At 42.5% G+C, this 14148-nt stretch overlaps 1 protein-coding gene across 2 annotated transcripts in view; it reads right to left on the bottom strand.

Moving 5' to 3' along the window:
• Positions 1-14148, bottom strand: part of TTLL12 (tubulin tyrosine ligase like 12) — a 131114-nt gene that overhangs the window by 12073 nt on the left and 104893 nt on the right. Inside the window, exons 10-13 of one of the 2 annotated variants that reach the window (XM_069228297.1) lie at positions 13950-14018; positions 11890-12041; positions 11719-11800; positions 11115-11183 (exon numbers count right to left, since the gene is read on the bottom strand). In XM_069228297.1, the coding sequence (XP_069084398.1) occupies positions 11115-11183; positions 11719-11800; positions 11890-12041; positions 13950-14018 (372 nt within the window). The remainder of the gene's footprint in view (positions 1-11114; positions 11184-11718; positions 11801-11889; positions 12042-13949; positions 14019-14148) is intronic. The other variant, XM_069228298.1, reaches the window with a different exon arrangement.

Genomic DNA, 14148 nt, shown 5'->3' with positions numbered 1-14148 from the left:
TGGTGTAATAGGCAGCTCTCTTTTTGCCTTAAGATAGCAGGTTTGAATACACTTAACTATCCACCTACCTAGCAATGCCTTGTTTTGAAATTGGATTCCCTGTATGAGGTTTTTGAAAGGCAATAAATAGTTGTTTTGTCTTCCTAATTTGTTTTGTTCTGTCAATGTAGTACATTAGTGCTCTCTTGATGTCTAATGTATGTAGTGCTCTTTCAGCTACCGAATCTGGCTGTGGGAAGAACACTGGTAATTCTACTGTTTGATTCAAGTGGAACGGTGAGATAACCTTTGGTAAGAATTTTGGATTTGTTCTTAGAACTACCTTATTCTTGTGTATTTTAATAAATGGTTCTTGTATGGTAAATGCCTGAATCTCACTCACTCTTCTTAGGGATGTGATGGCAATGAGAAATGCAACTTTCCACGTTAAGTATTGCATTTCACAGGAATGCATGGGTTCGAAAGGTGGACCCATGAGCCTTGTTAAGACAATGTTGAGGTTCCATGAAGGAACAGGTGGTGTCCTTGGTGGTATAATTCTCTTTAGGCCTTCCATAAACGCTTTAATGACAGGTATTCTAAATAGGGAAGTTGAATGAGTAGTCTGCAGGTAAGCAGATATTGCGGTGAGATGTATCTTTATGGAAGAGAAAGCTCGATTTGATTTTTGCAAATGTAGTAAATATCCTACTACATTTTTTGGAGACGCGTGCAATGGTTGAATTTGATTATCATGGCAGTAACAAACAAATCTTTTCCATTTATTTGCATAGCAGTGTCTAGTGGAAGATTTTCTAGCTTGTTTTATGACCTCCATACACTCTTGTGTGAGGTCTAAGTGTCCGAATTCTAGGATTTCAGGAGCCAAATTGCTAGATTCAGCGATGCTGGGTTTGGATGCCTGATCTGTTGTTTGTGTTGTGTTAACAGATCTGGTCTGTTGGGTAGCTTGACATGAGGTACTACTGACAGGTCTAGTAGTGTTGTGTACCAAGGTCGTCTTGCCCATGTTGGTGCTATTAGTATGAGTTTGAGTTTGTTTTGACTCAATCTGTTTACTAGATATGGAAGGAGAGGGAGAGAGGGAAAAGCGTACGCAAATATCCCTGACCAGTTCATCCATAGAGCATTGCCTTGGGATCGCTGGTGTGGGTACCTGGATGCGAAGTTTTGGCATTTTGAGTTTTCTTCTGTTGCAAATAGGTCTATTTGGGGTGTTCCCCAAATTTGAAAGTAAGTGTTCAGTATTTGGGGGTGAATTTCCCCATTCGTGGATTTGTTGGTGATCTCGAGAGAGATTGTCTGCTAGCTGGTTTTGGATCCCTGGAATAAATTGTGCTATTAGGCGAATGTGGTTGTGAATCGCCCAATGCCATATTTTTTGTGTTAGGAGACACAACTGTGTTGAGTGTGTCCCCCCCTGTTTGTTTAAGTAATACATTGTTGTCATGTTGTCTGTTTTGACAAGAATGTATTTGTGGGTTATCATGGGCTCTTTCAGCGCTAGAAATACAGCTAACAGTTCTAGGTGATTTATGTGAAACTGTCTTTGATGTATGTCCCATTGTCCTTGGATGCTGTGTTGATTGAGGTGTGCTCCCCACCCTGTCATGGAAGCATCGGTTGTTATGACGTATTGTGGCACTGGGTCTTGGAAAGGCCGCCCTTTGTTTAAATTTGTACTGTTCCACCATAGAAGCGAGATGTATGTTTGGCGGTCTATCAACACCAGATCTAGAAGTTGACCCTGTGCATGTGACCATTGTGATGCTAGGCACTGTTGTAAGTGCCGCATGTGTAACCTTGCGTTTGGGACAATGGCTATGCATGAAGACATCATGCCTAGGAGTTTTAATACAATTTTTGCTTGTATCTTTTGTGTTGGATACATGGCCTGTATTACCTTGTGAAATGTTTGAACCCTTTGTGGACTTGGAGTGGCTATCCCTTTTGTTGTGTTGATTGTCGCTCCTAAGTATTGCTGTGTTTGGCACGGCAAAAGGTGTGACTTTGCATAGTTGATGGAGAAACCTAGCTTGTGAAGGGTCTGTATGACATACTTTGTGTGATCTGAACACTTTGTTAGCGTGTTGGTTTTGATTAACCAGTCGTCTAAGTAAGGGAACACGTGTATTTGCTGCCTTCTGATATGTGCAGCTACTACTGCTAGGCATTTTGTAAAGACTCTTGGCGCGGTTGTTATTCCGAATGGCAACACTTTGAATTGGTAATGTATTCCTTTGAATACGAACCTTAGGTATTTCCTGTGTGAAGGATGTATCGGTATATGGAAATACGCATCTTTTAGGTCTAATGTTGTCATGTAGTCTTGTTGTTTGAGCAGTGGGATCACGTCTTGTAATGTGACCATGTGAAAGTGGTCTGATTTGATGTAGGTATTTAGTGTTCTGAGATCTAGTATTGGTCTCAGAGTTTTGTCCTTTTTTGGTATTAGAAAGTACAGTGAGTAAACTCCTGTGTTTTTCTGTGGACTTGGTACTAATTCTATTGCGTCCTTTTGCAGTAATGCTTGAACTTCTAGTCCTAGAAGATCTATATGCTGTTTTGACATATTGTGTGTTTTCGGTGGGACGTTTGGAGGGAATTGGAGAAATTCTATGCAATAACCATGCTGGATAATTGCTAAGACCCAAGTGTCTGTTGTTATTTCCTCCCAAGATTTGTAGAACTGGCTTAGTCTTCCCCCCACTGGTGTTGTGTGAAGGGGTTGTGTGACTTGTGAGTCACTGTTTATTTTGAGGGGTTTTGGGACCTTGAAATTTTCCCCGATTTCTTGGGAATTGGCCTCCTCTGTATTGTCCCCGAAAACCTCCCCTTTGATATTGTCCCTGATAGGTAGGTGGTCTTGTTTGTGAGGTGTTGGTTTCTGTGGGTTGACCACGAAACCCTCCCCTAAAAAGGTGTTTTCCGAAATGTGCCTCTGCTCTGCGGGGAGTACAGTGCGCCCATGGCTTTGGCTGTATCGGTGTCCTTTTTTAGTTTTTCAATGGCAGTGTCCACCTCTGGCCCAAACAATTGCTGTTCATTAAACGGCATATTGAGCACAGCCTGTTGTATTTCAGGTTTGAACCCAGATGTGCGCAGCCATGCGTGTCTCCTAATTGTGACTGCAGTGTTTATTGTCCGTGCAGCTGTATCCGCTGCGTCCATGGAAGACCGTATCTGATTGTTCGAGATACTTTGTCCCTCTTCCACCACCTGTTGCGCTCTTTTTTGGAGCTCTTTGGGTAGGTGTTCGATGAGATGTTGCATTTCATCCCAATGAGCCCTGTCGTATCTCGCCAAGAGTGCTTGCGAGTTGGCGATACGCCACTGATTTGCTGCTTGTGCTGCAACCCTTTTTCCTGCTGCATCAAATTTGCGGCTCTCCTTGTCCGGAGGTGGTGCGTCACCTGATGTATGCGAGTTGGCTCTCTTACGAGCTGCCCCCACAACTACGGAGTCCGGTGTCAGTTGTGTCGTGATAAATATAGGGTCTGTGGGTGGCACCTTATATTTTTTCTCCACCCTTGGAGTTATAGGTCTGCCTTTAACTGGCTCCTGAAATATTTGTTTTGAGTGCCTTAGCATTCCCGGGAGCATGGGAAGGCTTTGATAATGGCTATGGGTGGAGGACAGGGTGTTAAAGAGGAAGTCATCCTCAATAGGCTCCGAATGTAGTGATACGTTATGGAATTCGGCTGCCCTAGCGACCACCTGTGCAAATGAGGTACTGTCCTCAGGTGGTGACGGTTTAGTTGGGTACGACTCTGGGCTATTGTCTGATACCGGGGCGTCGTAGAGGTCCCATGCATCTGGATCATCCTGGCTCATTGTGGTATGAGCTGGCGAGTGTGTTAATGGTGGAGTTTGCGCCGGTGATGCATGAGTTGATGGTGGTGGAGTTACTTTTTTCACCACCTTTGCTTGTGGTTGCTTGTCTCCTTGTTGGAAGGCAAGTTTCCTTTTGAGTTTGATTGGGGGGGGGGGGGGGGAAGAGTGCTGATCCTCCCAGTCTCTTTTTGAATAAAGAGCCTCTTTTGCCTGTGATCTGGCTCTATTGTTTGTAATTCCTCTTCAAATATGTGTTTTTTCATTTGAGAGGACAGTCCTTGTTCCTCTGAGTAGGAACTGCTTCTCGGTTCGGATGCCGGTTGTTTCGGCACCGAAACCCTTTCTAATGATTTTTTCGGCTCCGACAAAATCTTTTTTCTTTTCTGCGTCGTGTCCTCTCGGTGCCGACCAATCTCGGTGCCGCTGTCTCGGTGCCGAATGTTGTCTGCGCCACTCTCTCGGGCCCGAGAGTGCTGCGTGCCTGTATCTCGACCGGAGTCGGATGACTTCGGCAGCAGCCCGCCCTTTTTCGGTGCCAATGGACGGTCACCTACTTTTTGGGTTAAGCCATCGCCTGTTGGCGGTGGCGTCCCCTGGGCTTTGTCAGTCTTTTCGTGAGCTTTTTGTTTCGACGTCCTACTCACGGTTGACGTTTCTTCGGCGTAGAGTTCTTCGGAATCCGACTCTTGGATGGAGAAAGTTTCTTCTTCTTCCTCCTCGAACCGTTGTTGTCCTGTCGGCGTGGACGCCATCTGCAATCTCCTGGCTCTTCGGTCTCTGAGCGTTTTCCTCGACCGAAACGCGCGACAGGCCTCGCACGTATTCTCCTTGTGCTCGGGGGACAGGCACAAGTTACAGACCAAATGTTGATCCGTATAAGGATATTTATTATGGCATTTAGGACAGAATCGGAACGGGGTCCGTTCCATCAGTCTTGAAGTCGCACGCGGTCGGGCCGACCAGGCCCCGACGGGGAATCGAAATTACCCCGAAGGGCCACCGGAGCTCTTCAAGATTCGGTGTCGATGTGTGCTAACTAACCCGATACCGAACGAAACAATACCGACGATTTTTTCCGAGATTCTAACTAACTTTCCGACCCGAAACACGGAGCGAAAAGGAACACGTCCGAACCCGATGGCGGAAAAAAAACAATCTAAGATGGTTTTGACGCCCATGCGCAATGGAACCGAAAGGGGAGGAGTCCCTCGGTCTCGTGACTCGAAAAGACTTCTTCGAAGAAAAACAACTTGTAACACTCCGAGCCCAACACCAGACGGTGGACTGTGCACAGCATGTGTATCTGCAGCTACACATGCCATCGAATATATATATATATATATATATATATATATATATATATATATATATATATATATATATATATATATATATATATATAGTAAAAGTGATATATATGGAAAATGTCACTTACCCAGTGTACATCTGTTCATGGCATGTAGTGCTGCAGATTCACATGCTATGCATAGCTCTTCCGACATCTAGTGTTGGGCTCGGAGTGTTACAAGATGTTTGTCTTCGAAGAAATCTTTTTAGAGTCACAGGATCGAGTGACTTCTCTCGGTTACAGTGCGCATGGGCATAGATTACTTTGTTAGATTGTTTTCCCACAGAGGGAAAAGTAAGGAGTGAGAGAGTATAAGAATATAAAGAGATGTCCATGCAAATGTAAATGTATCTACAAATGTGAAACTTGAACGACCACAGGCTTCAGGGAGGAAGGAGGGTGCATGTGAATTTGCAGCACTACATGCCACGAACAGATGGACACTGGGTTAGTGACATTTTCCGTTCGATGGCACGTGTAGCTGCAGATACACATGCTATGCATAGACTGTGAAGCAGTTAGTCCTCCCAAAAATTAGCAGTGGCTTGCCTATAGGAGCTGAAGTTGTTCGAAATAGTGTTCTTAAGACAGCCTGGCCTACAGTAGCCTGTTGCTGTAAAAGAACATCAACACAGTAGTGTTTGTAAATGCATGAGGAATAGACCATGTGGCCGCTTTACATATATCAGCCATTGGTATGTTTCCTAAAAATGCCATTGATGCACCTTTCTTCCTTGTAGAATGTGCTCTAGGAGTGATCAAAAGTTGTCTTTTTGCTTTGATGTAGCATGTTTGTATGCATCTAACAATCCATCTTGCTAAGCCTTGTTTAGATATAGGATTGCCTTTATATGGTTGTTGAAAAGCAATGAAAAGTTGTTTTGTTAAAATCTTTAGTTCTGTCTATATAGTACATAAGAGCTCTTTTGAGATATAGAGTATGAAGAGCTCTTTCTGCAACTGAGTCTGGCTGTGGAAAGAAGACTGGCAATTCCACTGTTTGGTTGATGTGAAAAGGAGACACTACTTTTGGTAGAAATTTTAGATTCGTCAACTCAGTACAACTTTATGTTTATGTACTTGGAAAAGAGGTTCCTCAAGAGTGAACGCTTGTATTTCGCTAACTCTTCATAGAGAAGTAATAGCTACAAGGAAGGCAACCTTCCATGTTAAAAATTGAATTTGACAAGAGTGCATGGGTTCAAAAGGTAGGCCCCTGAGTCTGGTAAGTACAATATTTAAATTCCAAGAAGGTACAGGTGGTGTTCTGGGTGGGATAATGGATTTTAATCCTTCCATGAAGGCTTTAATAACAGGAACTCTGAATAGAGAAGAGTGTTGAATAGTTTGTAACTACGCCGATTTTGCAGTAAGGTGGATTTTGATGGGTAAGAAAGCTAAATTAGATTTTTGCAAATGAAGTAGCATACAATATCTTATATAGATGCTGTAAATGGACCAGTGTTTTTAGATTGACAGTAGTAGACAAACCTTTTCCATTTGTTACCATAACATTGTCTAGTAGTAGGTTTACGTGCCTGCTTAATCACTTCCATACATTCTGATGGAAGTTTTAGGTAACCAAATTCCATGACTTCAGGAGCCAAATCACTAAATTGAGAGTTTTGGTGTTTGACCTTTGTTTTGTGTTAACAAATCTGGTCTGTTTGGGAGTTTGGAATGAGGTACTACAGACAGGTCTAGGAGTGTTGTTTACCCATGTTGACGTGCCCATGTTGGGGCTATGAGTATCATGGTGAGAGATATCTGGCGTAGTTTGCTGACCAGAAAGGAAGGGAGTGGGAGAGGGGGAAAGCGTAAGCAAATACCCCTGACCAATTGATCCATAGAGCATTGCCCTTGGATTGGGGACAAGGGTGTCGGGATGCAAAGTTTTGGCATTTTGCGTTTTTCGCTTGTTGCAAATAGGTCTATTTCTGGTGTTACCCACTTTTGAAAGTACTTATGAAGTACTTGGGTGTGAATATCCCATTCGTGAGTTTGTTGGTGATTCCTGCTTAGGAGATCCGCCAGCTGATTGTCTATTCCTGGAATGTATTCTGCTAATATATGAATGTGATTGTGAATTGCCCATTTCCATATTGTCTGGAATAGCAGGGTCAGTGGAGATGTCCGGCCATGTTTTTTGAGGTAATACATGGGTGCCATGTTGACTGTTTTTATCAGAACAGTCTTCTGTTTCAGAAGGGGTTGAAACCCTTTTAGGGCAAGAAACACAGCTAGTAATTCTAGGTGGTTTATGTGAAGTTGTTTATTTGGGATCCCATTCCCCTTGAATGGTATGATTGTTGAGATGAGCTCCCCAACCTATCACTGATGCATGTTATTATGGTCTGAGGGACAGAGTCTTGAAATGACCGTCCCTTCATTAGATTGCGGAGATTCCACCATTGAAGGGACATGTGTTTGGCGGTCCATCAACACTAACTCTTGAAGTTGACCATGTGCCTGAGATCATTGTTGTGAGAGGCATTGTTGTAAGGGCCTCATATTTAGTCTTGCATGTGGAACTATGGCTATGCAAGATGCCATCATCCCTAGAATTTTCATGATCAATCTTACAGTGTATTGTTGATTTGGCTGTATGTGTGGGATGAGATTTTGGAAAGCCTGTATCCTTTGTGTATTTGGATATGCTCGGGCATTTTGAGTATTTAGAATAGCACCTAGGTAAGGTTGTACCTGTGCTGGTTGAAGGTGTGATTTCTGATAATTGAGAGGGAACCCCAGTGTATGCAGGGTTTCTATTACATACTGAGTGTGTTGTTGGCATTGTGTAAAATTGCTTGATTTTATTATTATCCAATTGTCTAGATATGGAATGACGTGAATGTGTTGTCTTCTTCTTAAGTAGGCTGCTACTACTGCAAAACATTTTGTGAACACTGTTGGAGCCGTTATGCCGAATGGCAATACTTTGAACTGGTAATGTTTGCCTGCTATGACGAACCTGAGGTATTTTCTGTGAGTTGGATGGATGGTTATATGGAAATACGCATCTTTGAGGTCTAAAGCAGTCATGTAATCTTGTTTCTGTAGAAGTGGAATGACATCCTGCAGAGTTACCATGCAAAAGTGTTCTGACAGGATGTATTGATTGAGAGGCCCGAGGTCTAGGATAGGCCTCAGAGTACCGTCTTTTTTGGGAATGATGAAGTATAGTGAGTATACTCCTGTTCCTTGCTGAGAATGTGGGACCAATTCTATTGCTTGTTTTAGTAATAGGGATTGTACCTCTTGTTGCAACAGAACGTTGTGCTCTGGGGACAATTTGTGGTAACGTGGTGGAATGTTTGGAGGGGTGGAGGTTAATTCTAGACAATAGCCATTGCTGATAATTGATAACACCCAATTGTCTGTGGTAATATTTTGCCAATGAGAGTGGAATTGCTGTAGTCTTCCCCCCCTACAGGAGATGTGTGTGGTGGAGGGGTGGGAAAGAAGTCACTGTTTGGATGGTGTGGCGGCTTGCTTTGAGGCTTGGAACTAGCCTCTGTTTCTGAAATATTGTCCTCTTATAGGACCCTCTAAATCCCCCTCTTTGATATTGTGTCTGTTGTCCCTGCTTTGTCTAGGAGGTAGAATCTTCAGAGGATTGTGGCTTGAATCCCCTAAACTGTGGCCTGCGAAAGGAGCCTCTATTTGTTGTGGTATATAATGCTCCCATTGCCTTTGCAGTGTCTGAGTCTTTTCTCAGTTTTTCTATGGTGGTATCCACTTCAGGCCCAAATAAGTGTTTATCAAAAGGCATGTTAAGTACTGCCTGTTGAATTTCTGGTTTAAAACCAGGAGCGTAGCCATGCATGCCTTCTTATAGTAATGGCAGTATTTACGCTCCTTGTGGCTGTATCAGCAGCATCAAGGGCAGGCCTTATCTGATTGTTACTTATGGCCTGTCCCTCTTCTACAACCTTTTGTGCTCTTTTTTGATGCTCTTTTGGGAGGTGCTGTATGAATTCTTGCATCACATCCCAGTGGGGAGTGTTGTGTTTGTATGAATTGGTTTAAATATCTGATAACTAATACTGGTCTCAGAGTTGGGTCGATTTAGTACTAGGAAGTACACCAAGACTCCTCCTCCAGTCTCCTGGTGCAGATTTCTACATCTTGTTTAATGAGCTCTGAGGATTATGATTAGAGTGCTTACATTTTCCTCTCCACATTTCCTGCTGTGGGTGATTCTCGAAATAACTCCTCACTGTGGGCCAGGATTCTGGGAAGCATAGGCAGATACAAGTTTGCCTTCTGTGATCTCATGTGTGTTTCAAGGAGGAAGTATGAATCCTCTCTCCTCCTCATGCTGGACTTAAGTGTTTGCCATCCACTTGAGTTCATTTCACACGCACAGATCATCCCATGGAGAAAGCCTTGCCTGGCAGTAGTCAACACCCTCCTCAGGGTATTCAGAATTGCGATACTACCACATGTTGAGTTGACAGTGGCCCTCAAGTATAGTGGATACCTCGTAATCAATGAACTCCTCCTCTCCTCTTATAGTGGTTCCAGAGTCAAGGGTGGCTGGTTGATCGGTCTTTATCTCTCTATGCTCTGATGCAAAATCCCTTTAAGGAGTCAAACTCCTTTTTTTCTTTGTATGAGTGCTGCCATTTTGGAACCAAGTCTGCTTTTCTTACATACAACCTACAGAGCTTGCTGTTTGACAATCTCTCCCTCCTCACTGGTGAGGCATAAATCCTTCAGAGATTTTTGTATCATCAGAGTGTCGACCATGGCATGGAGTGCTGTTTGAGTCTCACTTTCAGCATCAAATTAATTCTGTGGAGGCCTAGCAGTCTTCACCACTGTGTTCCTTTGGGAAACACAAGTTGCAAACCTTGAAGGGAAGCTCTCTGTGCGAACTTGTGGTGGCAGTTCAAGCATAATATAAAGGAGGTGCCTCTGCATTCTCCAACTGCGTGATGCTCACCAGCGGGATCCCTTATCAGGTTTGAGAAGGCTTCCCTTCTCCATCTTTCAATCTTCGTGTCTTTCAGTGATCTTCAATTTTATCAGTGGAAAAACTTGGATGCTTTTGGTCATTTTGAAAGATTCCTTGGAGCACCTCTTTCATCCTTCCAGACCCAAAAATGGAAAGAATCAGAAGATGGCAACCGCCCACAGGAACTTCTAGTTTGCATGTGTGACATCACACAATGAGATGGACTTACCATCAAATGGAGGTTTATGGTGCTGCTGTTGGGGGTGGGTGGGTGGGGGGGGGGGGGTGGGGGGGGGGGAGGGGAAATCAGGGGTTGGGGAGTCTACTAGGGAGAAAAGAGTAAGGAGAAAAAACGTGATTCCAGACCCAGCCATCAGATGGCCTAATTGATGCGCAACACATGGTTAAACCCTAATTTATTGTATGCAAAACGAAGCATGGAAAGCTGTTTCGATTTCATAACTCCAAAGAAAAAAAAACACATTCAAGGACTATTAGAATGCATGTCAAACTAAAGGCAACAAGACTTCTCTTCCATGAAGAGAATGTACACCATGCATTGACCATGCTAGAAACCTAAATACTGCATTCTGCCTGATCTTGCTTGTTAGTAAATGTAATTAATGCTTAATTCTCAACACAAAGCAACCTGATATAATGCATATAATGTTATCTAAAAGGTTTGGGTTCATCTTTAAGGAAGCAGGTCTTCTTATTGTTGGAAGCAGCTGGCAAAGGAAAAGTGAACATGCAAAATGAAAACCAAAAACATCTACATAAAAAAGGCCACCGAAACAGAACTACAACTATTTAGTCCCCAATATCCTCTCATTTATCCATGGAAATAAGTACAAGGGAAAGTTACTGATTTTGAGTCAGGAGAAAAAAAAAAATACATTCCAAGGTAGTCATTTATTTTCTAATAGGAAATAAAGTGCCAAACATTCACGAAAAAAGTTAATGCAAACGTACCTGTATTGCCTTCCAAGGATGATCTGGATACTGCTTCTCAAACAGGGGAATGAATTCATCGCAATGAACCTAAAATGCATTTCAGATTGTAAGACTGGCCTTGAAAATATACACAAAATAACCTGCTTACATACACTACCTTATAACTTTGCACCTTTGTCATTAAATTGAAACGGTATAATTCTTCATGCCATATAATACCACAATAACTACAAAATCAACAAAATTTTGGGTTATTTTTTGGGACAATTGTTGGCCAGAATACAGAAAGCAAACATTTTGTAAATCTGCCAAAGTTAAACAGTTATTCAAAAATATCTAATAGCATAAACAAGAGACTGCCTCTTCCAACCATTTCTCAATACCTCAATTGGTTTTACTCAACCACATATCTCAAATTATTACCATCTAACATCGCAATCGGGAAGAAGGGGCAAATTCATGAAAATGGCTTAAATTCTCGTTAATCATGTTAGTTTTTCATTTTCCTCAACACGCTCTACTGAACTGAATATTAAGACTATTTGCAACATCTGCAATACATTATCACAGCCTCCCGCCCCCAACACCAATTATGCGTTTCTGTATGGCATGTTCAGCTCACCTGTTTCAATTCTACATTTGGAGCATAATTCATAACAGTAAAATGCTTTTCGTAGTCATCGAGGTCATTTAGTGCAAACGGCCTAGCAAAGAAAAAAAAAATTGCACTGATCACTGGGCATAGGTAAAGCACACTGAATGCAAGTGAAAGCCATTTCTGCAGGAACATTACCTGTTTGAGAATCTCAACCAGAAGACATCATATACGTACACCTTCAGCGGCTTTACAGAACACAGGAGCACTATGTAACGAATGTCAAATTTCACCAATCCTACATCTTCACGGTCAAACAAAACAGGATCCTCAATATATTTGGACACAATCTGAAGAAAGAACAAGAAATGACTGACAGCTCTGAACTCATAAGGGTTACTGGATCAAATCAACAACTGATGCACAACAGTAATAAGATGGATAAAGCATAGCGAAAGGGCCCCAATATTAGGTGGTTTGTCCCAGCCTACAAACGTGATTTGCCTGTTGGATTTTAATTGAATGATAAACATGGAGTATGGATAAACACTATGTGCTGGTAGACAGAACACTTAAACGACATTTATGTACAAATTACGCAATAACCAACATAAGCAATGCTATTGACCAGTGGCCATATTTGTCCTGGAAATAGAACTGTAGGAAAAAATCTCTTTGTATGATCACTCCCACAAGCTTCTGGACTGACACTGCTGGTTTATTTTGACTGTAGTGCCTGGGCCATGCTGTCCAGGCCCCAATGGATATGCACAATTGGTTAATACTCAATTAGCTTATTAAACTTACCTACAAATCTCTAGCGTACAGTAAAAGAGGTACTCAGGGTTAGTAAGTAAATGTCACTAGAGGATGACAGCACTTAATTGTGGCTAAAGTGACGGGGTGAAAACATGATCCTAGGCCTACCACTGCAGCCTAGTAGGGCTGCGTTATAACTGCCCACACGTCCGAGCAAAATAAACCTTTTTGCCAGGTCGAAAACTTCCTTTTTAGTATTAATAAGCCTCCCGTAAGGAAGGTGTTGGTAGCCCACCGAGCAGGGTGTTTAATATTAAAAAGGACATGTTCCTCTTGTGTTTAAAACACCCTGACAGTGAAAACATGAAATTAATGTTTTCACTATAGCAAAGCTGGTAGTCCTATGGAATAACATGTAGTTTCTCTAGTCACAACACTAAGCGCTAACTTCTATTTGAGACCACCAAAGATACTGCTCTAAGGAATCAAATGTATTGTTACATTAAACCGGACGCACTGCTGAGCCCCTTTTGAATGGGTAGGAATTGACATCGGTCACCTAACTCTCCAACTGCCTCAGGAAAATGGATTTATCTTGGCGGTAGAACACCAGGCCGCCAGATATCCAGAAGCCATTCTCTTAGGACATTCAAAGCCCCTGCAGTGGCTGGAGCGCTACCTGGCAATTTGACCAGGGTAGGGTTCCCCAAGGAGGTCATTTCTGATTGGGGTACCAATTTAATGTCTGCATACCTTTAAATAAAAAAATAAAAAAAATATTTAAAAAATAAAAATCCTTTATTTTCATTTCCCATAACAAACCAAGCAGCTTACAAAGACATATCAATCACTGTCAGAGCACTGTCCCTAAGAAAGCAGATATTGTAGGTTCACAGTGAGCATGGATGCCCGATGCAGTTCATGAGGCAGCAAAGTATGTATGACCAACAGTAATATAGGAGCATACGTCACTACTAAATCAAAAGGTCCGAAGAATAACTTCAAGCTGTCTGACCTCGCGAGAGCACAATCAACCAGCACAACCCTTGTACAGGCATAACACCGTGCACTGTGTGCACCTCAGCATCCCACAACCTGTGGGTCCTGAAGTGTCATCCAGCCACCCAGGCACTCGTTTTTCTACACTCTTCCTCAATCACAGCCTCAGTGGTCTGAGTGAGCATAAGGTACACCTGATATGGGTCCTCAAACGTCCCTATGACAACTGCAGAGCAATGTATGAAGGTGGCTCTTTATATAGTGGACCAAAAAGTGGTTTCACTGTGCAAAGAGTCCAAGCAAACCCCAAAGGAATTACAGAGGCACAGATTACACCCCAAATACTCTTTTGTGGCAGTGAGGGGGAGCAGTTAGGCATTGTACTTCACACACAGGCAGTAAGCAAGTGATACACTAAATAAAGAAATCATTCATCGATTTATAAAATACACACTTTTATGTGAACTTAGTAAAAAATGTATAACTCAAAAAGTATTTACCTGATTCTGATTATCTTGGTATCTGTTTTCAAAAGTTGACAGTGCAATTCTTGGAGCGTTAATATGATCCTATGGAGGAAAAATTAATACTGCATATGGGTACTTAGCAGCGACTTACAGGACCAATCTTCTGGAGTTAAGGTAAGTATGGGACAAGGTCAGAGGCAGCACCAACAGGTCACTTAAGGAGGCACTGGGA

Source organism: Pleurodeles waltl, chromosome 4_1, assembly GCF_031143425.1.
Source record: "Pleurodeles waltl isolate 20211129_DDA chromosome 4_1, aPleWal1.hap1.20221129, whole genome shotgun sequence".
Lineage (NCBI taxonomy): Eukaryota > Metazoa > Chordata > Amphibia > Caudata > Salamandridae > Pleurodeles > Pleurodeles waltl.
Note: the sequence above shows the minus strand (reverse complement) of the source record. Positions and strands in the feature narration are given on the sequence as shown.